A 25,592-nucleotide genomic window follows, 5' to 3' on the forward strand; every position below is an offset into this window, starting at 1 on the left:
TCCTAGTCCAGCATTTGTATGGGCTTGAGCCAATGATTGATGACATGACAAGAAGAGTAGGATGAGTTGGCTGAAACACATTCTGGTCTGGGACCAGGTTATGGTTAGGGAGAGCCTACTCACCAGGTTACAATAGAGGGTGGAGAGCTGAACACCTTGCAGTGCATGACTACACTCTTTCCCTCCACAGTTGAATACTCCAGACCTTCCTCTGTCAGGACCATAGGAGGCAGATCTGTGGGGAGAGACATCCCAGTTAATGAATAAGGGTTTGGGACATGAACGAGAGAGATATAGATTTATTTTCGAACTTCCATACAGATATGGAGGGATTGAGGAATGGCCCTCCGACTGTACTGCAGTATTTGGTTACAAAGATACACTAAGAAGGTCCATTAAAATGTATAGCTAAGATTCAAACTAAAGGAGACTGATCAAGCAGACCAAGTGATGTGAAAATGTCACTGTCTTCCATTTCTTTTGAAAGAAAGGCTGGACTGTCACGATGATTGTCATACAATTTGAAAATAAAATTTAAAAAAAGAACAAAAAATGAAAACAAGTGGAACAATGAGTGCCACATTTAAAATAAATGGGTCTTATCATTTCTAACCAAAACATCCTGTCTGTCTCATTCCATTGTTAACCAAAATAAAAAGCTGTGACTTTGAATCCAGAAACAGTCCGCTTAATAAACTTCCTAGTTTGTCACCAGCGACAAACTCCAGACATTTCTGAGAAGCCAAAGAGAGCACTTATTTTTAATCTGCTCTTATAAAAGGAGCACATTTTAGTGTTGTGGCATTGCATTCTGAATGGAGTAGAGAAACGTGCTAGCATAGAAATAAATGCCTGGGAGCATGCGGGCTGATCAACAGGGACAGGGGATGTGGGTGGGTAGTCTGGCTGGAGGACTGTGGCGCTCAGACAACCCTTCCTTCACCATGGCCCGAGGGGCTCTGGCGCCAGAGCCGGATTTCAGACCAGAAACACCACCACTCACAGACAGTCTTCCACTGCCTCATGACAATGTCAAGCAACTGGTTGGGATTCTTTAGTGCCCTTTCATCATCATACAATTCCATACTTAGTGGGTAACAGAATGGATGAGCACGACCGGTAAAAACAATGATGAAGGCTGAGGTGTAGGAACTATTTATTTGTGACCATTAGGACTTCAAGCCTCAGAGGAAAGTAGAGGCTATTTTCAGAGGTAGAGAGTAAAGCCAACGAAGCACCATAAACTTACTCATGATCATGATATTGGCATTGGCCAGTAGGGTTCCATGTCTGTTGGAAGCCTCACATTGATAGACGGCACTGTCAATCGATTTGGCGTTGTACAAGACAATGGTGTCGTCCGACACTTTTCTGTTAGATGCTGGGACCTCTGCAATCAACAATGAAATCCATTAGCTGTACACCAATTTGCAGTGCTAGAAATAGGACACTCATGCCTTGTTGAGGTAGACTGAGAACATACCCTTAAGAGGTTTTCCATTCACCCTCCATTGGATGGTGGGCTGAGGAGTGCCAGTGGCAGAGCACTTGATATGCACGTCTGAGCCAATCGTACTAAGCTGGCTCTCAGGCTCAGATACCCACTTAGGAGGCTCTGGAAAGTGCAACATCAAAGACAGACATAACATCAGGAAGCAGTGAGCGAACCAGAGCACAGTTTACAACTCTCTCCCAGAATGATGTTTGTGTTTTCTATCAACCTGCAGCCAATTCTCAAATGGTGACTTTTTTGAATCCCTCTTGGACAGCAGTTCACTCAATGTACAGTAGGTGGCACTCTTTCTCATGAAAATGTGTTACTATTATGAAGTACTTGTCATATCAGACTTTATCGAGTTTTCCTACAGTAGAACCTGTAAATGTGGTTTAAGCTAAACAGCTGTTTTCCCAGACACACATAATCAAACTAAGAACCTATTATTTCAACCTTTGTACATTTTTCTCACTTACCTTCCACTGATACATCAAAGGAGTGGTTGGCCTCTCCGTGGATGTTCTTAGCCTTACACATGTATTTCCCACTGTCGTCCTCATTGACCCGGTCAATGCTCAGGAGTTTCCCATGGTTCTCTATTGTCGCTCTGTCGGGCAGCCTGTGGCCCATCCTTACCCATTCAATCTTGGGTGTTGGACTGAAAGGGGCAGTAAAATGACTGACGTTTTGATGTAGTTGCTTCAAATAGAATGAAGTGTCTAGAAGATATCATGCAGTCCTTTGTAAAAAAAAAAAAAAAGATTAAAAAAAAGAAAATAAAAGAAGAGAGGACGGTTTACTTACAAGCCCTCGGCAATGCACTCCAGTAGTAGCTCGTCACCTTTCACCAGCTGTGTCTCCGACTTGACACCAGAGGGCATCAGAAGGCTTGGTTTTCTCTCCAGGATTGAATTGGCTTTTGAGAATGGAGTAGAAACATTGTTTTTAAGATTCGTCTTTCAAACAAGGCAATGCATGGGTCTAACTCTTGGACTGCTAACCTACAATGCAATGTTTGGATCCACATATCACACTCTGATATGAAAAAAATAAATTGCACATGGTGTGTTCTAGACAATGATATGGTACGGCATGTAACTTACCACGACCAGGACTGCTACTTGAGTCACTGTTTGAATTTTCTGAAATGAAGGTGGGTAAACATATGAAAATGTGCAAAGCATTCATAAAAACTAAAACAATCATGACAGACAATGGGGGTGGGGTAGATTCATGAAAACACCAGTGCCATCAAGAGCAGGGAAAAATACAACTTTTGGAGATGCTGTTGGACATTGGGAATGTTCTTGATCGCGTACACGATCATAGCGACGAATGCATTGGATCAGAGGTTGAAGTCATTATGGTGATCAAATCAAAGCCATTTGGTCAAGCTCTAATGCTGTAATAATAAAACACACCTAAATCACAGACATGCCTTCTTAGATTGACACCTACTGCTCTTGACTATGACAGACATGGCATTCTTCTGGACGATGGTGCGTATCCTGGGGAAGGCAGCGAAGCAACAGTAGTCTCTGCGGCTGTCCTTCTCCAGAGCATTAGAGAAGAACAGGTCACCGTTCAGACCCATGGACACCCTCTCATCCTGCTCTATGTGCTGAAGGTCTGAAAAGGGGAAAAGAGGTGGATATTCCATACAAATGTTGGTTGCTTTCGTTTGATCTATCGTGCTTCAATAAAACGGCAGGTGTCAACACAAAGCATGGGACATGACTCAGACACTGTGTTAGGTCTGGCAGGCCGTTAGTGACTCACCGATGGTCATCCAGTAGATCTGTAAAGGAGGGATTCCTTTAGGAGGGTTACACTCCAAAATGACAGGCTGACCCTCCTCCACCTTGATGGGATCAATCTTCTCCTTGGGAAACTTAGGAACGTCTGATAAAACAACACATAATATACACTGAGTGTACAAAACATTAGGAACACTTGCTCTTTCCATGACATAGGCTGACCAGGTGAATCCAGGTGAAAGCTATGATCCCATATTGACGTCACTTGTTGAATTCACTTCAATCAGTGTAGATGAAGGGGAGGAGACAGGTTAAAGAAGGATTTTGAAGCCTTGAGACAACTGAGACATGGATTGTGTATGTGTAGGTGCCAGGTGCACAGGCTTGTGTCAAAAACGGCAACGCTTTTGCGTTTTCACACTCAACCGTTTCCTGTGTGTATCAACAATGGTCCACCGCCCAAATGACATGCAGCCAACTTGACACTGTGGGAAGCATTGGAGTCAACATGGGCCAGCATCCCTGTGGAACACTTTCGACACCTTATCAAGTCTATGCCCCAACGAATTGAGACTGTTCTGAGGGCAAAAGGGTTGCCTTTCTCTCCAGCAGGTGGCAGTCCTATGATACTAGTGTTTTGTGCTGGTTGTGTATGGAGGTGTTTGTGTTCCAGTGAATTGGATTTTACAGCACATTCTTCAGATGTTGACTTGCGGGAAGAAATACACGTCATTAGTACTGTTGTGCTGCGTTTCAGTCGCACTGAATGGTTGGAGAACGGCCAAATTTTGTCATAGTTCCCCTCGGTCTGGATTTCTTAGAAGATTTATGTACTATGCTTTGAAACAAAATGAAAAATGTATCAAGGGAAATGATGAAGGATAGATCAGTCTCCCTTCTGCCACACAGTCTATATGGGTATAGACGAGAGGCAACTGGGGGTGGAATGCTCTGGAGCTTCAATGACTTTCTGCCATGGCCAATACAACAAACAGCTCACAATGGAGCGACAGTCGTTGAATTGAATTCCAGGCCCTGAATCACTTTCAAAGAGCTGTAATGGAGCGCCACAGAGATCAGAGATGTATGGATGTACAGTATACTACTCACGGGGCACAACAAACTCAATCTCCTCCGTTATGGCCGTCCCTAATTCGTTCTCGGCGTAACAGCGGTACGTTCCCTGGTACTCTGTGAGATTCCCAGTGTTGGGGATCACAAACGTCCCAGAGTTGTCCTCCTTGATCAGCCTCGGGTCCTGGTAGGGGTCAAACTCTTCCCCATTTTTTGTCCACCGGTATCTACAAAATCAACAGTTCAATCAGTCACTGATATAATTCAACGTAAATCTTGAAAATATCTTGTGTGTTTCAGCCAAATGTACAGTGTGTTTAGTGTCCAAGGTTGGTCCTCACAGTCTGTCCAATACTTGAAAATCAAACCCTCAAACTCGCCAAATCGACTAGCCAAATGTGACATGCCAAATCGATGGCCGGTGATAAGACTGTCTGTCGGCTGCTAACGAGCTCGCCTGGGCTGTCCCTCTCCCATCTGCTGGGTATGGAATGGTAGAGTAGGATACTCAGAACTCACTCTGGCTTGGGGTTCCCTTTGGCTTCACACGTCATGGGGAAGCTCTCATCAAAGGGGAAGGCGATCAGAGAGCTGGGGGAGGCCTCTGTGATGGTGGGCAGCTGCTCAACTGGAAAACAGACAACAAGGACAACACTTTATGAAAAGTCCCATAGACCCCCTGCAGGATTCTGATAATATAATCTCTCACACTCTATAAGGTGTTAAGGTATGGTTCTTTTCAATGATGATGGTATTTCCCACTGGGCACACACTGGTTGAATCAATGTTGCTTTCACGTCATTTCAAATGATGTCAGTGCCCAGTGACATACAGCACTGTTTGAACTTGCCCTGCTTTGTCAATGTTTTCTCGTTTAAGTGATTTGACTTAAGAGACTCACTACAAAACTACAGGGGTCAACAACAGTAAAACTAGCGGCATGAGGTCAGGCCAGTATGGCCAACGGTGCAGGTTAAAACTACATGCCACTACATGGATGACAGTCGTCCAAGACAATCCAATTCCAAGATGATGATTGTGTAAATAAACGGAGGATGGCACATGAGATGCAGATCGTACGCAAGATGACCACATTGGTACAGCTGCTGTGGTGCTGAACACTGAGCCAAGAGATTAAGTGAGGACAGACAGGCGGTCACTAATGCTGGATGGGACAGGTCACACCAGAGCAAACTTACTGTTTACATGACCTAAAACTAAAATATCCATGGCGGCAGGAAGACAACAGAAACACAGGCAGAGGTTTAAGCATAATACTGCTTTTTTTTGATTGGTTATAGGCCTTTAGAAACATTAGTACTCTAGGTACAACAAAACAGAGGATTGTGAATTGCATTTAAGGAGGTGGCGTGAAATGAATTACTCTGCATCAACAGCAAGTGTGTGTTGCATTTTCAAAACCTGTTTCAACTGCTCTTTGTAAGCGGGCCCTTAAGAGATGTTTCTGAATAATTTAGAAGAGAAAACTTGATACTCGTTTCCAAGGAAACTGCAAGATACACAGCCCCCAATACAAGAGAATGAAGAAACCTGATTTAAACAAGCTGAAACTAGAAACCAAACCCCAGTTAAGGATGAGTTTGACCCATGAATATAATTGAACTGATTTTGGCATGATATAGATTTACAGAAAGTGCTATATTTCAAAGAATACCTGTGGACTGCTTTGACCATTACAGACATTGGAAAACAAAATCAATATACTGTACTTTACAAAAGGTTTATGATATTCTGCACCAAAAGCACATTGTGGGAAGAGTGAGCACTTACCCTCCAGTGGGATGTCAATGGCAGTGGTGAGGTGAAAGGCACAGACACTGACGACCACGCCCGTCAGGAGAGCCAATCCTGGGCTCCACATCGATGACCTCATCCTCATCGCGCCACAGCAGACAACCATCTCGGAGTTCATCGCAGAGGAAGTGACAGAAGTTGCACTCTTCCCACTCTCAGTTCACAACTATGTCCTGCCGAAGACGAAGGGCCTTCAAGAACAACACAGACAACAACAGAGAGAGAAGGAATAAGAGAGGCCTCCCATGAATCCAGATCCACCCACGCGTCAGGCACAGCAGACAGTCAGGCAATCCCACACAACGCAGGGAGAGAACCCCCGGTAACTGAGAGAGATGCTTAGCCAGGCACAACATACGTTTCCGGCACAGCAGTCACTCGCATCAGCAGGGACCACATTCTGGGCTTAAACAAAAATCTACATATGAAAGCTCTATATCACCCTGTTCCCTTGAGACATAAATTGTTTTCTTGTTTATTGTCTGTTGGAGTGTGTTGGCTTGGCAGTACAACAGGCAGGACAATTTCATGCGCAATAGAACAAGAATTTAAATATATATATATATATATATATTTGTGGCTGCCTGTGGTTATATTAATACACGGCAGATGTTTCCACATTTCAAAGTGAAAATTATGAATTCATTCCACAATGGAGCGAAAGATTTCCATCATTAAGAAAAAAAACTCTGCTGCAGCGTTCCTGTTCAGTGTCTCTGGGCTCCTCCCTGAATATTCAAAAAGATACAACGACAACACTGTCGATCTAGGAACGCTGCACACGTGGTCCTCAGACATAGCAATAGTCCTCTTCCAAAGAACAGCAACAGTATTTTTCTACACACATTTACCACTCTACACACTGAATAACATGTTCTGATAAGCAGTTGGTCACACGGTCAGAGGGCACAGGTCATCCTCCACCTGACAGGCCAGTGGCTTGGATCATAAGGCGCTCTATACGGTATGACTAGAGCAAAGGATTGTGGGGGAAGAGCTCTCTGCAGGAATGTCCACCTCGGCGGCATTGTTGCCCACCAGCCTCTGTTCTGTAGTAGAATCTCTGGGGTGTCCGTTCATTTGCCTCCCTCATGTTGGCAGTGACCCAGCTCATTGGGTCATTCTAGTCAGGACTCCAATTAGTTCAATGCAGGGTAGCATAGACCAGACCACATTAATAAAATAAGCAATAAATCACCCACTACAACGAAAATTGCCAAACGATAATGCTCATGGGTCTTCGGGGAGTCCCCACAATGAAACTAGCTGAACACTTCTCATCACAAGCATACAAATCCAGTAATTACAACTGGTTGGAACTGGTGTCTCTTCTCGTGTTGATGATGGAGCTTCCAGTTAATGCCAAAAAAGGGATTTGTATTGGGAGAGGGAATCTGTGTGTGTTAAGCTCTTTCTTTGAGCAGGATGGAGAGAACCAGGCCTAAGAGACAGCCACGCTCCAACAGGCCTGGCAGTTTTCACAAACAGCTGGCTTTTTACTGGTGTCTTTTCAAATCATACTGACTGAAAACACTGCTCTTCATTTTCCTTAAAAAAAAGTATTTTCCCTCAATTACCAAGTTCAATAGGAAACACAGAGGTCAAATGGCAGTTCATGAGAAGAAATTGAATAATTGACCAAAGAGTGAAAGAGTCGATTTCATTAATTTCTTTGTGAGGCTCTGTTTTCAGATGGATACGAACCCTGACCTCTCCTCCCCATGCCTCATGCTAATGGTATTAACTCTGTCTGTGGCCTCTGACTCCATCCTGGTTATTCTGACCCAGTGAAGTGACTGAAGTCACCGGCAGAGCCACGGACAACAGTGTGCAATACACCCACCCCTCTTAATCACAATACTAGGCCATTGACTTTTCCTCCAACCTCAGATTGACATGGCTTTGTTATGATCCATGAGTCGGGACTGGAAAAATGCCTCAGGCTTGATTTGCTGCACCCATTTCACTCTTTTCCCACACACTGATTTATGCTGCAAATTACAGATTATAATCAGAAAGTAGGATGCTGTGCTGTGCTAATTGGCCAGTGCTTTCACCGTAGGTTTGGTGAGTTTAAGGGGGAGCTTTTTTATAATCCCTCCAAGACAATGTGTTCCTCTCAGGGCCTTCATCAACCTAACACAACTTAGATGGATTACGTTCCGTTCAAACTGTGCTTTATCACTTGCCATCTGATTTTGTTCTCCCCCCTCGTTGAGCATTTAGCCTGATCCAACTCGTCCATCTGGTTGAGGGAGGTCCATAAAACATACAGGCGAAACTGGTGGGAGACGGAGATGTCTTGCTCTAACCCAGCATACAGTATAAGCTACAGGCTAGATGAATCCATTGAGTGGGCCCGAGGCGAGCCTGCTCGAAGACCGCCGGCTGTTCTTAATCCTCTCCTCCGGCAGAAATAGATGGGAGTCTGAGACTGACGAAGCTGGCGGGTGGTTAAAAGCTACTCACAGTGGGAAGGCCAAAATGAACTCTGACCTCTCTTAGCCGAGGCTCAGAGGACACAGAAGCTGTGCTGGGGTGGAGGGAGAGGGACAGGGGACAATCTACAGCAGTGCCTTAAACTCAACTCGGATTGACTGATACTGTAGAGTGCTGCTCTCACGCCGCTCTCCATCATTTACAGTGGGCTACCGGCCAAGACGTGCAAAAACCATTTCTCATTCAAAACGAGCACCAGGCACAAGACTGATAACAGAGGAAATGTAAGAGGCAGGCAGAGAGTGATGTCGCGCCTGCTCCATGCTCGCTCTACCTGCTGGTTCATTTGATTGAGAAGCCCCATCCTCATCATTCAGGCTCCAGGCTGAATCAAAGACACCCATGTCTCTCTTCATAAGGAGATGTTACTGGCACAGTGTTCTGGTTGGCATGCTTTCTATCCCTTCAGTCTCCTAGTTCCTCCATCTGGGCTGGCATGGAATCCTAACCTTGACTTACACGCCAAAGTCAAGGGTCTGTTGATATACTGTATAATTCACTATTTCCTCAATGGCTTTATAACAACGGTTTTCTAGATGAGGCATTATCAAGATACATTAATATAGATTATTATCAAGATATAGACAAAGCATTTGGGCTAAAGGAAAATGGTGAAGCTCTTTTGAAGGACTGTGAGGTGTCCTTAATATGCCATGTTGTTTAACCTCTTGCCGCTCTGTCTGCCTCCTTCACATGCAAAACTCTGCTGTACGACAGACAGGAGAGTATCTACAGGCTCTGCAGTACGACAGGTAAGACAGGCAGGAGAGTGTCTGTGTCTACAGGCCTACTGTAGTTTGATGTGATGCAAAGCCTATAATGGAATTAAGCAGATCCTCGTCTTGTCAAACTGGATTAAAATACTCTCCTCGCTAAAGAGCTTCAGTGCAGGAAGACAGTACCACCACACTCCACACACACTCCTGGTAATGCCTCAGCACTGAATACCAGTTAATCACCGAAGTCCAATTACAACATTGGGAGAATCGATGAACATTAAAACAGCAATTAGCCTGCATTTCTGTTGCCGGTAATGATTTATTTTCCATTTTCTTTCCTTTCTGTTTTCGCAAAGTCAATTTCTTATTTAGTTTACAAATTACTTGAGACTGGTTCTAGACCAAAAAAAACAACATAAGGATACAGTTCTTTACTGATGAACTAGGGGTACATTGAACAATTATGTTATGTGTGAAGAATTGCCCTAGACATACACACATCTTGTTAAAACTCTACAATTTTTATTTTATATAATTAACTACTACAGTGGAAGTAGACCCACTGGAATTTCGTAAAAAGCACTTTTATTTGGATGCCATAACTTACTTACTGTAACGTAATCATATTTGCTGTTAATTTGCAATGGGTTCCATTCTGACTTCTGGTGAACAGAGGCAGAGACAAGATTCAGATTCCTCTCCATGCTTGTGGGTCAGAGGAGTTCATTCATTGATACATCTTCAGCAGCAGGAGGAAAACATAAACAAGGCCCTTAATGAGATTAAGAAGTCAGACCAATATTAAATAATAACCTTGCCTAATTGAGATTTGGCTCAATTTCACTCTGCTTTACCATGCATGCAAGAGAGTGAACAGTTCAATTACCACACCATTAATATTGCAGGAGTCTGTCCACTCATGAAGCATAGAGGGGTGGAGGGAACGAGGCTATAGGGATTTCGACCAATGTGGATATGGAGTGCTTTCTGAGATGTACTGCAGGGTCGCTGACCTCTGTCCCAAGTGGAGAAATGACAAATGACCTTACTGACTCCATATAAACTGTCGTGACCAGGGACAGAGTGGGACACATCCCCGGTTGACACCATACGACCTATGACCTCCAGGGCACAGGCATCGCTTTTTAAACCAGCAATGAAAATCTTGGAGTAAAATACTGGTGTACTGTACACGTTGTGTCTGTAGCATCTTCCATTGGCAAAATATGGGCTATCTGATCATACATATTAAGGAAAAGGATATAAAACAAAGCTGATGTTTGGCTATCACTTCAAGGTTCCTTTTTGTCTCTGCATTTCCTGACCTGTCTACTTAATCTTTGCTGAGCGATTACAGTGTCTTGCATGAGTAAAAGAGAGGTGAAGGTTTTTATCTTCCTCTAATGAGTTGTTCCATCGTGAAACTCCATTCTGCTCGCTGCTGAAAGCTCTGTTTGTCTCAGCGAAATATGGAGGCCTGCTGAGCACATTAAGGCACAGCAGGAACAAAAACGGTTTCAGTGCAAATATTGCTGCAATCTCTCCCAATCATTTCACCATTATTCTTCATTTAAAGATATGGTGAAATTTTAAACTACATGTACGGGCTAGCCGCTTGTGTATCATTTCTTTGTTGAAAAACACATCACTGTAATTGGAAGCAAATGCGACTGGGAAGTGAGCAACGGGGCCGTGTCACACAATGGCTTACTATAACTGGTTTATAAATGAAGTGCAAATCTGAGAGTTCAAGGGTTGAGCGAAATCATGGTGAAGCTGTCACAGCGTCAAGGCAGCAGAGTAATGCCAGACAGAATAACTCAATGTGTCACGTTTCAAGTACAAGTGACACAAAAAGGTACTGTAAATTGCTCCTGTGTCTAACTGGCTGCAGAATGGTGAGAAGCCAAGCGCTTCAACTTTTTTTCCTCTCAGCTCTAGTCTCTTTGAAGTCCCGAGTCACAGATGGGCGCCCCATGCCCAGGACGATCATCACATTAGTCTGTGATCCTCACTGAGTCGCCAGGAGAGGAGCGTTATGGATTCACAGCCTGGACTGCGGGGACAGGGACATTATTTTGTGTGAACTAACGCAGCGAGGTCCTCGTCCCGTTCATTCACTCCATCTGACTGATGATGGCTATTTCCCAGGATGAAACTGTGGATGAAACTGTGCCACAGCCGGACATGATGGATGGGCCTTATATCCCAAATCCACTCTTCCATCAAACCCCAAAGCAATTTACTTCCGTCCAACACCAGGAAAGTCTGATTCCCCCAACGCAGATACAGAATAGCATGTTGAATTCCCACAGGCTGGTTGTTACCCTTTTTCCTATCCCTTAAGGTCCCTTTTCTACACATTGAAATTCCTGGCTCCGATCTGTGATTTACCAGTAAAATGCTGTATGCAATCTATTTTGTATTTCCTGCGCTCTACAGCAGGACATCTGGACAGCGTTCGCAGGGCGAACTGTTTGACACAGCAGTCGGAAATGAGTCCTGAGCATTTCGATCAATTTGTGGTGTTATGGTGTGTGTGTGGTGTGTGAGTGTGTGTGTGTGTGTGTGTGTGGGGGGGGGTTCAGTGTCAGAGATGAAAGATTAAAAGACTTAGATAATGCTACAGATTCCCCCACTATATGGAGATATTTTAAGGGCAGTATGATACTCCTGGCTAGACATGTTCGTTCAAACTTGGTATAATGTTATCACACAGCCTCTTGTACTGACGTACACAGTTCACAATCCTATCAGGCTGTCCTAAAATTGTATATATCCAGAGAATCAAAATTATGCCAAATTTAGTTACAGTATTCTTTTGCCCAGACATTTCTCCTTTTTTCAAAACAGAATAACCTCAATATTACCATATTCATTGTATGACAACAAGAGATACCCACAAGGAACTACTGAGACAGCTCAGTTCAATACATGAACATCGACAAGGTTGCGTCTCTCCTCTCTTTGAGGTAGAGATCGTCCCGGTGCACCTCACCACACATGCAAAAACCAAAACATTTAACAGGCAGCTACAGAAACATCCCAAGACAAGACATCACTTACAAGACTTAACTTCATTCTCTGCGCTGGTCCCCCGCGAGATACATAAGAACAACCGTTCCCTCTGCAGGCAATCCAATCCAAAAGGGGAAAAACAGAGCACACGACAGTAAATGATCCGTCAAAATCCCGGGGACTGCTCTAGAGGCGTCCCACCCGCACCAGATCCTGTCACACAAGCTGGGGACGGAGTGAGAGAGGCACTGTGGACGCATATGTTACCAAAGCCTCTAGCTTGGCAAAGAAGCTCATTAAGCCACTGACAATCATTCTCACAAAGCACGATCTAAAGGCCATTCACTGGCTGTGTACAAAAGACGGAGGAGGAAAAGGGGAGGAATGCATCTTCCATCACCCCCCACCCCTCCCTTAGCGTCCTGACCAGCAATATATTTTCTTCACCTGAAACTTTGCTTAAAGTGTGGTTTTCAAGAGTTAAGCAGACATGTTTTACAGAATGCATGCAAGAGCACAGGTGGGAGCAGCAGGGTAGAGATCAGCCTTTGAGTGTTAGATCTCAGGGACCAATCCTCTTTGTAGGCAGGGACAATCTACTTATTTCTTATAATGCTGGTGGCAATTGTCTCTCGGTATTACAGAACACGAGGCTACAGTATGCCTACAGTACATCTGTGTCCAGGTCTGCTCTTAACTTTACCCACCCGGTCAAAGGAAGCATAATAATCTGTTTGAAGATTATGTTTTGTTTGTTTGACCAGAAGAACCAATGAACCTGTGGAATGAAAACTGAGATTTGTTTGAGCGACTGGTTTAGAGACCTTGATTGACAGATTGGTGAGCACAGACATCATTCCAAGACTCCACAGATGGGAAGCAGAGAGCAGAGCAGAGAGAGAGTGCTGAGACTGCCGATAAGAGCCCTCCATAGCCCAACAACAGCACAGCCTGTCTCCCATGACACGGGGGGAAGGTAGCGGCACAGTCTGGATGATGTATGGTGTGGATCCAGGTCTGAGACTTGGGCTTTAACAAGGAGAAAGGGAGAATATTAAAAGGGGGAGGGGCAGAGGGTCATGCTTGAATTTGCTGAAAACTGCAAAAAAAAAATGGGCCTTTTTAGGTCGGAGCGCTATTTGTGAAGGCCCATGCAAGGTTATTATCACTTGTGCTTCATATTTGCTGACAGTTGGGAAATGGTGGAAATTAGATTGTATACCTTTGAATGGAGACATTAGATAAATGTATGCTTTGATATGTGATCAATGCACTATAAATACATTAAGCGACCAAATACAGTGTATTAGGAAAGTATTCAGACCCGTTTACTTTTTCTGCATTTTGTTACATTACAGCCTTATTCTAAAATATTTTTAAAAATGTATTTTTAAAAGGTCCTCAATCGAAAAACAATACCCCATAACGACAAAGCAAAAACAGGTTTTAAGAAATGTTGGCTAATTTATTAAAAATAAAAAAGTTCAATATTACATTTACATAAGTATTCAGACCCTTTCACTCAGTACTTTGAGCCTTGAGTCTTCTTGGGTATGAAGCGCTGTCAGGTAGGATGGGGAGCGTCGCTGCACAGTTATTTTCAAGTCTCTCCAGAGATGTTAGATGGGGTTCCAAGTCCGGGCTCTGGCTGGGCCACTCAAGGACATTCAGAGATTTGTCCTGAAGCCACCTCTGCGTTGTCTTGGCTGTGTGTGCTTAGGATAGTTGTCCTGTTGGAAGGTGACCTTTCGCCCCAGTCTGAGGTCCTGAGCACTCTGGAGCAGGTTTTCATCAAGGATCTCTCGGTACTTTGCTCCGTTCATCTTTCCCTTGATTCTTACTAGTCTCTGAGTCCCTGCCACTGGAAAACATCCCCACAGTATGCTGCCACCACCATGCTTCACCGTAGGGATGATGCCAGGTTTCCGCCAGATGTGACGCTTGGCATTCAGGCCAGAGAGTTCGATCTTGTTTTCATCAGACCAGATATTCTTGTTTCTCATGGTCAGAGTCCTTTAGGTACCTTCTAAAAAAAACTCCAAGCGGACTGTCATGTGCCTTTTACTGAGGAGTGTCTTCCGTCGGGTCACTCTACCATAAAGGCCTGATTGGTGGAGTGCTGCAGAGATGGTTGTCCTTCTGGAAGGTTCTACCATCTCCATAGAGGAACTCTGGAGCTCTGTCAGAGGGACCATCAGGTTCTTGGTCACCTCACTTACCCAAGGCCCTTCTCCCCAGATTGCTCAGTTTGGCCAGCTCTAGGAAGAGTCTTGGAGGTTCCAAACTTCTTCCATTTAAGAATGATGGAGGCCACTGTGTTCTTGGGGACTTTCAATGCTGCAGAAATTGTTTGGTACCCTTCCCCAGATCTGTTCCTTGACACAATCCTGTCTCGGAGATCTACGGACAATTCCTTCAACCTCATGGCTTGGTTTTTGCTCTGACAAGCACTGTCAACTATGGGACTTTATATGGACAGGTGTGTGCCTTTCCAAATCATGTTCAATCAATTGAATTTACCACAGGTGGACTCCAATCAAGTTGTAGAAACATCTCAAGGATGATCAATGGAAACAGGATGCACCTGAGCTCAATTTCGAGTCTCATAGTGAAGTGTCTTCATACTTATGTAAATGTATATTTCAGTTCTTGTTTTTTCATTTGTAAAAAATTCTAAAAACCTGTTTTCACTTCATCATTATGGGGTATTGTGTGTAGATTGATGAGAAACAAATGTATTTAATCAATTTTAGAATTGACGTAACAAAATGTGGAAAAAGCCAAGGGGTCTGAATACTTTCTGAAGGTACCGTACATGGAGGCGATATTATTTTCCACCAGAAATTCAATTGTGATTCATTCATATAAGTGCATTCCATTCTGAGGTAATATTAATTTCAACCTTTGAACTAATTACATTAACACTGTAATATGAAATGTTTTATGGAAATGTCATTTTTTTCACTTTGCATTAGAATTAAAAAATAATAATCTAATAACTTGAAGGTAGTCTAAATCAGTATTGAAAAAAATACCCAATTTTCATATTTGAGTAAAAGTAAAGATACCTTAATAGAAATTGACTCAAGTGAGACACCCAGTAAAATACTACTTGAGTAAAAGTCTAAAAGTATTTGGTTTTAAATATACTTAAGTATCAAAAGTAAATGTAATTGCCAATATATACTTAAGTATTATTAGTCAAATGCTTATATTAAGCAAACCAGACGGCACTATTACAATCCTTCCACCTGACAGGTGTGGCATATCAAGAAGCCTATTAAAAAGCATGATCATTACACAGGTGCACCCTGTGCTGGGGACAATTAAAAGGACACAAAATGTGCAGATTTCTCATACAACACAATGCCACAGATGTCTCAGGTTTTGAGGGAGTGTGCAATTGGAATGCTGACTGCAGGAATGTCAACCAGAGTTGTTGCCAGATAATTGAATGTTAATTTCTCTAACCATAAGCCACCTCCAACGTAGTTTTAGAGAATTTGGCAGTACGTTGAACCGGCCACCCGGTTGTGCATCCGGCCTCCACATGCGGCTGAGACCAGCCACCTGGACAGCTGATGAAACTGTGGGTATGCACAACCAACGAATTTCTGTACAAACTGTCAGAAACAATCTCAGGGAAGCTCATCTTCGCGCTCATCGTCCTCACCAGGGTCTTGACATGACTGCAGTTTGGCGTTGTGAATGACTTCAGTGGGCAAATACTCACCTTCAGTGGCCACTGGCATGCTGGAGAAGTGTGCTCTTCACGGATGAATCCCGGTTTTAACTGTACTGGGCAGATGGCAGACAGCGTGTAGATGGCAGACAGTATGTATGGTGTCGTGTGGGCGAGCGATGTCAACGTTGTGAACAGAGTGCCCCATGGTGGTGGTGGTGTTATGGTATGGGCAGGCATAAGCTACGGATAATGAACACAACTGCATTTTATCAATGGCAATCAATACCGTGACGAGATCCTGAGACCCATTGTCGTGCCATTCATCCGCCGCCATCACCTCATGTTTCAGCATGATAATGCACGGCCCCATGTCACAAGGATCTATACACAATTCCTTGAAGCTGAAAATGTCCCAGTTCTTCCATGGCCTGCATACTCACCAGACATGTCACCCATTGAGAATATTTGACTTGCTCTGGATCGATGTGTATGACAGCGTGTTCCAATATCCAGCAATTTCGCACAGGCCAAGAGGAGTGGGACAACATTCCGCAGGCCACAATCAACAGCCTGATCAACTCGATGTGAAGGATATGTGTCGTGCTGCATGAGGCAAATGGTGGTCACACCAGATACTGACTGGTTTTCTGATCCATGCCTCTACCTTCTTTGAAAGGTTTCTGTGACCAACAGATGCATATCTGTATTCCCAGTCATGTGCAATCCATACATTAGGGAATAATGAGTTTATTTTAATTGACTAATTTCCTTAAATGAACTGTAACTCAGTAAAATCTTTTAAATTGTTGCACGTTGCATTTATATTTTTGTTCAGTGTCGTAAAGTACAGATACCCCCCAAAAATAGTTATGTAGTACTTTAAGGTATTTTTACTGAAGTACTTTATACCACTGGTTTTAATGTGCAATTTAAACTTTACTCTAACAACATTGTTGAAATCAATAAAGTAATACACTGCTCAAAAAAATAAAGGGAACACTAAAATAACACATCCTAGATCTGAATGAATTAAATATTCTTATTTTAACCTCTTCAACCTATGGGGGCGCTATGTCATTATTGGATAAAAAAAACGTGCCCGTTTTAAGCGCAATATTTTGTCACGAAAAGATGCTCGACTATGCATATAATTGCCAGCGTTGGAAAGAAAACACTCTGACGTTTTCAAAACTGCAAAGATATTATCTGTGAGTACTCCAGAACTGATCTTACAGGCGAAACCAAGATGAAACTTCAAACAGGAAATGAACAGGATTTTTGACGCTGTGTTTTACTAACGTCTCCTTATATGGCTGTGAATATGCTGTGAACGAGCTTATGAGCTCTGCCGTTCATCCAAGATGTCTGCAGCATTGTGGCGTATTTGTAGGCATATCATTGGAAGATTGGCCATAAGAGACTACATTTGCCAGGGGGCCGTCCGGTGGCCTTTGTCTAAGTCGGTGCGTAATTCCCAGTGGCAACCATTGTACCTTGCGTTACAGAAGGAGACTCATACTTCCAGGAACGATACATCATTGAAGAGATATGTGGAAAAACACCTTGAGGATTGGTTCTAAAACAACGTTTGCCATGTTTCAGTCGATATTATGGAGTTAATTTGGAAAAAAGTTTGGCGTTTGGATAACTGAATTTCCGTTTTTTTTTGGTAGCCAAACGTGATGCACCAAACGGACCGATTTCTCCTGCACAAAAAATCTTTCAGGAAAAACTGAACATTTGCTATCTAACTGAGTCTCCTCATTGAAAACATCCGAAGTTCTTCAAAGGTAAATGATTTATTGAATGTTTTTGCGAAAATGTGGCCTGCTAATGCTAACGCTAAATGCTAATGCTAAATGCAACGGTAAATGCTAAATGCTAGTTTGCTATGGTAGAGAAGCATATTTTTGAAAATCTGAGATGACAGTGTTGTTAACAAAAGGCTAAGCTTGAGAGCTAGCATTTTAATTTAATTTCATTTGTGATTTTCATGAATAGTTAACGTTGCGTTATGGTATTGAGCTTGAGGCTATGATTACGCTACCGGATCCGGCATGGCTAAACGCAAGAAGTTAAATACTTTTTTCTTTACATAGTTGAATGTGCTGACAACAAAATCACACAAAAATTATCAATGGAAATCAAATTTATCAACCCATGTAGGTCTGGATTTGGAGTCACACTCAAAATTAAAGTGGAAAACCACACTACAGGCTGATCAAACTTTGATGTAATGTCCTTAAAACAAGTCAAAATGAGGCTCAGTAGTGTGTGTAGCCTCCACGTGCCTGTATGACCTCCCAACAACGCCTGGGCATGCTCCTGATGAGGTGGCGGATGGTCTCCTGAGGGATCTCCTCCCAGACCTGGACTAAAGCATCCGCCAACTCCTGGACAGTCTGTAGTGCAAAGTGGCGTTGGTGGATGGAGCGAGACATGATGTCCCAGATGTGCTCAATTGGATTCAGGTCTGGGGAACGGGCGGGCCAGTCCATAGCATCAATGCCTTCCTCTTGCAGGAACTGCTGACACACTCCAGCCACACGAGGTCTAGCATTGTCTTGCATTAGGAGGAACCCAGGGCCAACCGCACCAGCATATGGTCTCACAAGGGGTCTGAGGATCACATCTCGGTACCTAATGGCAGTCAGGCTACCTCTGGTGAGCACATGGAGGGCGGTGCACCCCCCCCAAAGAAATGCCACCCCACACCATGACTGATCCACCGCCAAACCGGTCATGCTGGAGGATGTTGCAGGGAGCAGAACGTTCTCCACGGCGTCTCCAGACTGTCACATGTGCTCAGTGTGAACCTGCTTTCATCTGTGAAGAGCACAGGGCGCCAGTGACGAATTTGCCAATCTTGGTGTTCTCTGGCAAATGCCAAACGTCCTGCACGGTGTTGGGCTGTAAGCACAACCCCCACCTGTGGACGTCGGGCCCTCATACCACCCTCATGGAGTCTGTTTCTGACCGTTTGAGCAGACACATGCACATTTGTGGCCTGCTGGAGGTCATTTTGCAGGGCTCTGGCAGTACTCCTCCTGCTCCTCCTTGCACAAAGGCGGAGGTAGCGGTCCTGCTGCTGGGTTGTTGTCCTCCTACGGCCTCTTCCACGTCTCCTGATGTACTGGCCTGTCTTCTGGTAGCGCCTCCATGCTCTGGACACTACGCTGACAGCAAACCTTCTTGCCACAGCTCGCATTGATGTCTCATCCTGAATGAGCTGCACTACCTGAGCCACTTGGGTGGGTTGTAGACTCCGTCTCATGCTACCACTAGAGTGAAAGCACCGCCAGCATTCAAAAGTGACCAAAACATCAGCCAGGAAGCATAGGAACTGAGAAGTGGACTGTGGTTATCACCTGCAGAACCACTCCTTTATTGGGGGTGTCTTGCTAATTGCCTATCATTTCCACCTGTTGTCTATTCCATTTGCACAGCAGCATGTGAAATGTATTGTCAATCAGTGTTGCTTCCTAAGTGGACAGGTTGATTTCATAGAAGTGAGATTGACTTGGAGTTACATTGTGTTGTTTAAGTGTTCCCTTTATTTTTTTGAGCAGTGTATATGAAGTAATATACTTTTTAAAAGACCAGTTCACATATCAATGGGGCAGCAGGTAGCCTAATGGTTAGAGCGTTGGACTCGTAACTGAAAGGTTGCTAGATCGAATCCCCGAACTGACAAGGAAAAAATCTGTCGTTCTTCCCCGAACAAGGCAGTTAACCCACTGTTCCTAGTCCGTTAATGAAAATAAGAATATGTTCTTAACGGACTTGCCTAGTTAAATAAAATGATTGATTGTTATGACTTCCAGAAGACAAAGATGATGGATGCGACCTTAAAAAAGTCACCATTTAAGCCTTGTTTATACCTGGCTCTAACATGCGACCTTTGTCCTGATCTTGCCCACATTATGATTGTGCACTAATTTTCAGAAATATGTCTACCTTATCCGTCTACTGTGCCTGCATTGTGACGACATTTCCTGGTCCTTTCCTGTATGCAAATTATTTGACAGCTATTATTTCAAAATAATATTTACATATTGAATCCTTAAGTCAATGGTGCCACTTGTCAATGATTTTAGAAGGCAGCATAATGATGATTTCAATGGTTTCACTGTCCAGATCCATCTACACTTGTAAGATATCCAGACACAATGCGTGCTTGACCACCTGCGAAGGTGGTCAGCAAGATCTGATCACAATCAGAGCACAATGTGTCCTTTAATCTTCTACACCTGTCTAAAAATGTGGGCACAATCAGAACGTGGACATGATAAGGACAAATTATGCATGTTAGCACCAGGTATAAACAGGGATTTAGAGCTGAAGTACTGGACAGTCGGAGGACATTGGCCTCTTGATAATGTGAGCAGCAGATTGCCAGCTCCAGACACTGAGAACACTGACACGCCTCTCCTCTGCAGAGCCAGAGAGACCCAGTGCCAGCCAGGCCCTCCAAGGCACTCAGCACTCTCTTTGAGCAGCAGCAGGATGAAGCCGCCATTATGGCCACACAAACAGAGGGAAGCCTTATGAACTTTGCACAAACGCTTACTGCTTGGAGCTAGACAGCTCTGGAAGCGAGGGCGATGGGAGGGAAGGTCCCGGGGCAAGCTGCCAGTTCCGAAAAGCTTAGTGTTCACTCACTCAGGCCAGACAAACCTGACATTGTCCTGGGTACTGCCCCGGGGACTGCCTACTCCCCTCTTCTTCCTCTGCTCTCGGCCGCTCCAACCCATTCACACCTCTGTCCCCACAGATTACATGAATGGGACATGACTTGTAGGGGCGCAAAACCAAACATTTATTCACACTTAACGCCATTTGTTAAAATGCCATGGAGCAGGCTGTGGGAGACTCTCAGAGTACATGAAGATCGACTAAAGTCGGAGCTGGAGATACATAAAATGGAAGCTGTAATACACAGATAGCTCTGTGTCATCCAACATATTTCATAATGTGACATTGTTGGGATATTTGCTTGAGGGTCTCTATGTGATACAGCTAATTCATAGTAGACACGCACACGACAAAGGGGAAATCAGAAAATAAAATGGAGATATCCTCCAATGATCTTTTTGTGAGAGAAGATGTTTACAATTCCATTTTATTTACAACACATCTCTTATCTCCTTCAGGCAGCGATCAACAACTACTATCCATCTGGCCAGTGTGAGATAGAGGTCTATCTATCCTATCAAGTCAATGTAATGGAATTAGAAACATGGTCCAGACCAGAGTTCCCTCAGGCGACTTGGAATGAAGCAAGAGAGGAGGACACAGAGAGGAGCATAGCCTGCATCAACAACATCAGCCGCACACATCACAGTGCACACGTTGTTCTCACTCTGCCCTGAGAGCAGAGAAGAGACCAAGAGAGAGGAGAGCCGTCTGGTGTGTTCACCAGCTGTGTCTAGCCCTTGTTTAACCCCTATACTCCTAGACATTAGACAGTCGGCTCTTTATATGCTCAGGTGGGTCTTGAGTAGCTCCGTCTGTCCCGTCAAGGAGATCTATGCTCAGGCATTAAGCATCGCTTCAAAGCCTTAGATTAAAAGTCAAGTACGCTGGGGTCAATGAAGGCCATCCCAACTGGGACAAGAGGGATCACTGATGAGGCGGCACAAAAGCTAATTTAGCTCAGAGGCTTGGCAGATATGCAGACTGTACACAGTACGAGGTTGTTTAATTGAACTGTGGGCAGATAGCGCCATTTTGTTGTCTTCACCCTCAAACTCGTCTTCCAGTCAATGTGTCAGAAAACCCGATGTTAATACTAGAAGCTGACATCTGCAGAGCCGTGGCATATTTTTCATTACTGGTATGCATTCCTGAAAGTGGCTAACAAAAAAAATGGAACTGGGTATTTTTTTCCGGTGTATTTTGTTACGGTGACATTACTACAGTTCACCATGCAGATCGCCTTGATAAATGCACTCCACAACTGATGCGTATGGAAAACTAGCTGTGGCGCACATCTTGAAACCTGTTGTTTTGAGGATGCTTGTGTTTATGGTTGGAGTATCCCATCACAAACAACACCCACCTCTGTTCAAACCTAGAGAAATCCCTTAATTGCAGGATATCTGATGGGTACCGTACGTGACCTCCAACTGCTAATGAAAACCAGATGACATTCCACCTATTTAATTGCCCATGTTTATATGCAATTCACCATTACCCCGGACACTTTAATGGCCTCTACAATTGTTTCCAGGTCCAGGTTTATAGGTGATTTATCCAGCGCAACACTCCAAAGAGGGAGTCCGATCAGACCAAAGACATAAAGCTAACACCAGATAAATCAGGGAGCAACCAAGGAAGGATACCTTATCAAAATGGTCCAGATTGTATAACACATGTGCCTATTATAAATCCCACATCTTTCTGAAATTTCCGTACACTTAAAATATATTGTCACAGCTTAAGCTGCTCGGAACATGTTAAGTGGTTCCAGCAGGTTGTAAGGTACTGTGTGTGACTGTGAGTTCGGCAGTAGGTGAGTCTCTACAGCCGTACGGCAGGGATGAGCCTTGACTGACTGACTGCAGCCTTGGAAAGACAGACAGGAGGACAGGAGGGAGTGGGCCAGGAGGGCCCGAGATGCATCCAGCTCTCTCAGTGAGACACCAGGCCGGTGGAGAGACCGGCGGAGCCGCACAGATGGTGCGCTCAGTGATCATGGCAGAACTCCTCGTGATTAGCACACCTACTAAAAGCTGTGTGCATGCTAGCGTCTGGTGCACATTCATCACTGGTTGAGAGAGAGCAATTGGGTAACTCGAAATTGTTTGTGAGCGTGTGCTTGGTATTTCTATTTCAACCTCATGTTTCTGGCTGTGGATTACTTCTTTACAGTCCTTTTCAAAAATAGAGAACCATGAAAAACAAGTGAAGGAAAGTTTAAAAAATGAAAAGAGTGGACCACCAGGGCGGAAAGAGAGAATGTCTCCTGCACGTCTTATCTACCCTCACAGTAGTCTTGTGGACAAGTTCAGATGAAGTGTCCACTTAGAACCCATTTTAATCATGTTACCCCAGGAATCAATAAGCTATTTCCCCAAAGGTCACTGTAAACAAATGAAAGGGTCCCCAGCGCTGAGATATTTTAAGGGTGTACACAGCAGATTGAGAATACTTTGCAAAGAGAAGTCTGAAAAGACAAAATTCATTAAAATAACCGCGCTGTCTTCAGTCAAACGTGTAGGCATGGCAACCGTGCTTCAGAGCTTCCCTCAACCTGGAGAGAGAACACACACACAGCCCCCAGAACACACAGCATTCAGCATTCCAAATGGTTGGAGGGCTCGGCAATACACTCGATCACACACTGCAGACTGCATATAATCAGCCCTCCTACATTGACTCAGCCCTCCTCCAAATGGAGCAGTTCAATTGTAATTGAATGGTTAGATCCTGAAGGCAGGGAGCAGTGCAGATCAGATCCTCATCACTATCTACAGAGCAGCAGCAGCAGCAGCAGCAGCATCATCAGCAGCATCAGCAGCCCACCTGTTGTCTGTAAGATAGGCAAGTTTCTCATAAACCACTCCAGGCAGAACCCTCCACTATGGTTCTCTTCTATCTGATTCAAAATTCAATCAAATCATACATTATTGGTCACAGATTTGCAGATGTTATCACAGGTGCAGTAAAATGCTTATGTTCGTGGCTTCAACAGCGCAGTAATCCCTAGCAATAAAATAACAATGCACACATAAACCAAAAAGTAACAAAATATCAGAACGCGCAATGTCAGAGTCCGGAATATAAATCAATATATATATATATATATATATATACAGTACCAGTCAAAAGTTTGGACACACCTACTCATTCAAGGATTTTTCTTTATTTGTACTATTTTCTACATTGTAGAAAAATAGTGAATACATCAAAACTATAAAATAACACATATGGTATCATGTAGTAACCAAAAAAAATGTTAAACAAATATATTTTATATTTGAGATTCTTCAAAGTAGCCACCCTTTGCACACTCTTGACATTCTCTCAACCAGCATCAGCTGGAACAAATTTCAGTTAACAGCTGTGCCTTGTTAAAAGTTCATTTGTGGAATTTCTTTCCTTAAGACATGAAGGTCAGTCAATGCGGAAAATGTCAAGAACTTTGAAAGTTTCAAGTGCAGTCTCAAAAATCATCCAAGCGCTATGATGAAAATGGCTCTCATGAGGTCCGCCACAGGAAAGGAGGATGCAGAGTTACCTCTGCTGCAGATGATAAGTTCATTAGAGTTACCAGACTCAGAAATCGGCAATTAACTGCACCTCAGATTGCAGCCCAAATAAATGCTTCACAGAGTTCAAGTAACAGACACATCAACATTAACTGTTCAGAGGAGACTGCATGAATCAGGCAGTCATTGTTGAATTTCTACAAAGAAAAGAAACCACTACTAAAGGACACCAATAATAAGAAGAGACTTGCTTGGGCCAAGAAACACAAGCAATGGACATTTGTCCTTTGGTCTGGTGAGTCCAAATTTGACATGTTTGGTTTCAACAGCGGTGTCTTTGTGAGACACAGTGTACTGTGGGTGAACAGATGATCTCTGCATGTGTGGTTCCCACCGTGAAGCATGGAGGAGGTGTGAGGGTGTGGGGGTGCTTTGCTGGTGACACTGTCAAATTCAAGGCACACTTAACCAGCATGGTTACCACAGCATTCTGCAGCGATACGCCATCCCATCTGGTTTGCGCCTGCTGGGACTATCATTTGTTTTTTTCAACAGGACAATGACCCAACACACCTCCAGGCTGTGTAAGGGCTTTTTGACCAAGAAAGAGAGTGATGGAGAGTGCTGAGAGTGAGTTTTTCCTAGCCTCCGTGCTTCTACACCTGCATTGCTTGCTGTTTGGGGTTTTAGGCTGGGTTTCTGTACAGCACTTTGAGATATCAGCTGATGTACGAAGGGCTATATAAATACATTTGATTTGATGGAGTGCTGCATCAGATGACCTGGCCTCCACAATCACCCGACCTCAACCTAATTGGTTTGGGATGAGTTGGACCTCAGAGGTAAGGAAAAGCAGCCAACAAGTGCTCAGCATATGTGGAAACTCCTTCAAGACTGTTGGAAAATCATTCCAGGTGAAGCTGTTTGAGAGAATGCCAAGAGTGTGCAAAGCTGTCATCAAGGCAAAGGGTGGCTACTTTTAAGAATCTAAAATCTAAAATATATTTTAATTTGTTTAACACTTTTTTGGTTACTACATAATTCCATAAGTGTTATTTCATAGTATTGATGTATTCACTATTATCCTGATGTAGAAAATAGTTTAAAAAATAATAATAATAAAAAAAACCTTGAATGAGTAGCTGTGGCCAAATGTTTGACTGGTACTTTATATATACTGTACATTGAGAGACACGTTCCTGAAGATATCATAGTGTCAACAACGCAGCCAATGCCAACTAGCCTACTTAGTCAACAACGCAGCCTCTGCCAGCTAGCCTACTTCAGCAGTACTGTATCATTTTAATCATTTTAGTC

General features: G+C 43.7%; 1 protein-coding gene across 8 annotated transcripts in view; it reads right to left on the reverse strand.

Moving 5' to 3' along the window:
- LOC115136983 (neural cell adhesion molecule L1-like protein) overlaps positions 1-25,592 on the reverse strand; it is a 76,814-nt gene that overhangs the window by 19,614 nt on the left and 31,608 nt on the right. For 7 of the 8 annotated variants that reach the window (XR_010465724.1, XM_065027562.1, XM_065027545.1 and 4 more), the window contains exons 2-12: positions 6,118-6,332; positions 4,846-4,954; positions 4,363-4,553; positions 3,275-3,397; positions 2,954-3,124; positions 2,599-2,637; positions 2,300-2,411; positions 1,972-2,153; positions 1,484-1,615; positions 1,250-1,390; positions 124-235 (exon numbers count right to left, since the gene is read on the reverse strand). Coding sequence is in view for 7 of the 8 variants with exons in the window: in XM_065027562.1 (XP_064883634.1) it covers positions 124-235; positions 1,250-1,390; positions 1,484-1,615; positions 1,972-2,153; positions 2,300-2,411; positions 2,599-2,637; positions 2,954-3,124; positions 3,275-3,397; positions 4,363-4,553; positions 4,846-4,954; positions 6,118-6,259 (1,454 nt within the window). In the remaining variant the exon portion in view is untranslated. Of the gene's footprint in view, positions 1-123; positions 236-1,249; positions 1,391-1,483; positions 1,616-1,971; positions 2,154-2,299; positions 2,412-2,598; positions 2,638-2,953; positions 3,125-3,274; positions 3,398-4,362; positions 4,554-4,845; positions 4,955-6,117; positions 6,333-12,425; positions 12,689-25,592 lie in introns of those variants that run through there. The other variant, XM_029672955.2, reaches the window with a different exon arrangement.

Source organism: Oncorhynchus nerka, linkage group LG2 (genome assembly GCF_034236695.1).
Source record: "Oncorhynchus nerka isolate Pitt River linkage group LG2, Oner_Uvic_2.0, whole genome shotgun sequence".
Taxonomy (NCBI): Eukaryota; Metazoa; Chordata; class Actinopteri; order Salmoniformes; family Salmonidae; genus Oncorhynchus; species Oncorhynchus nerka.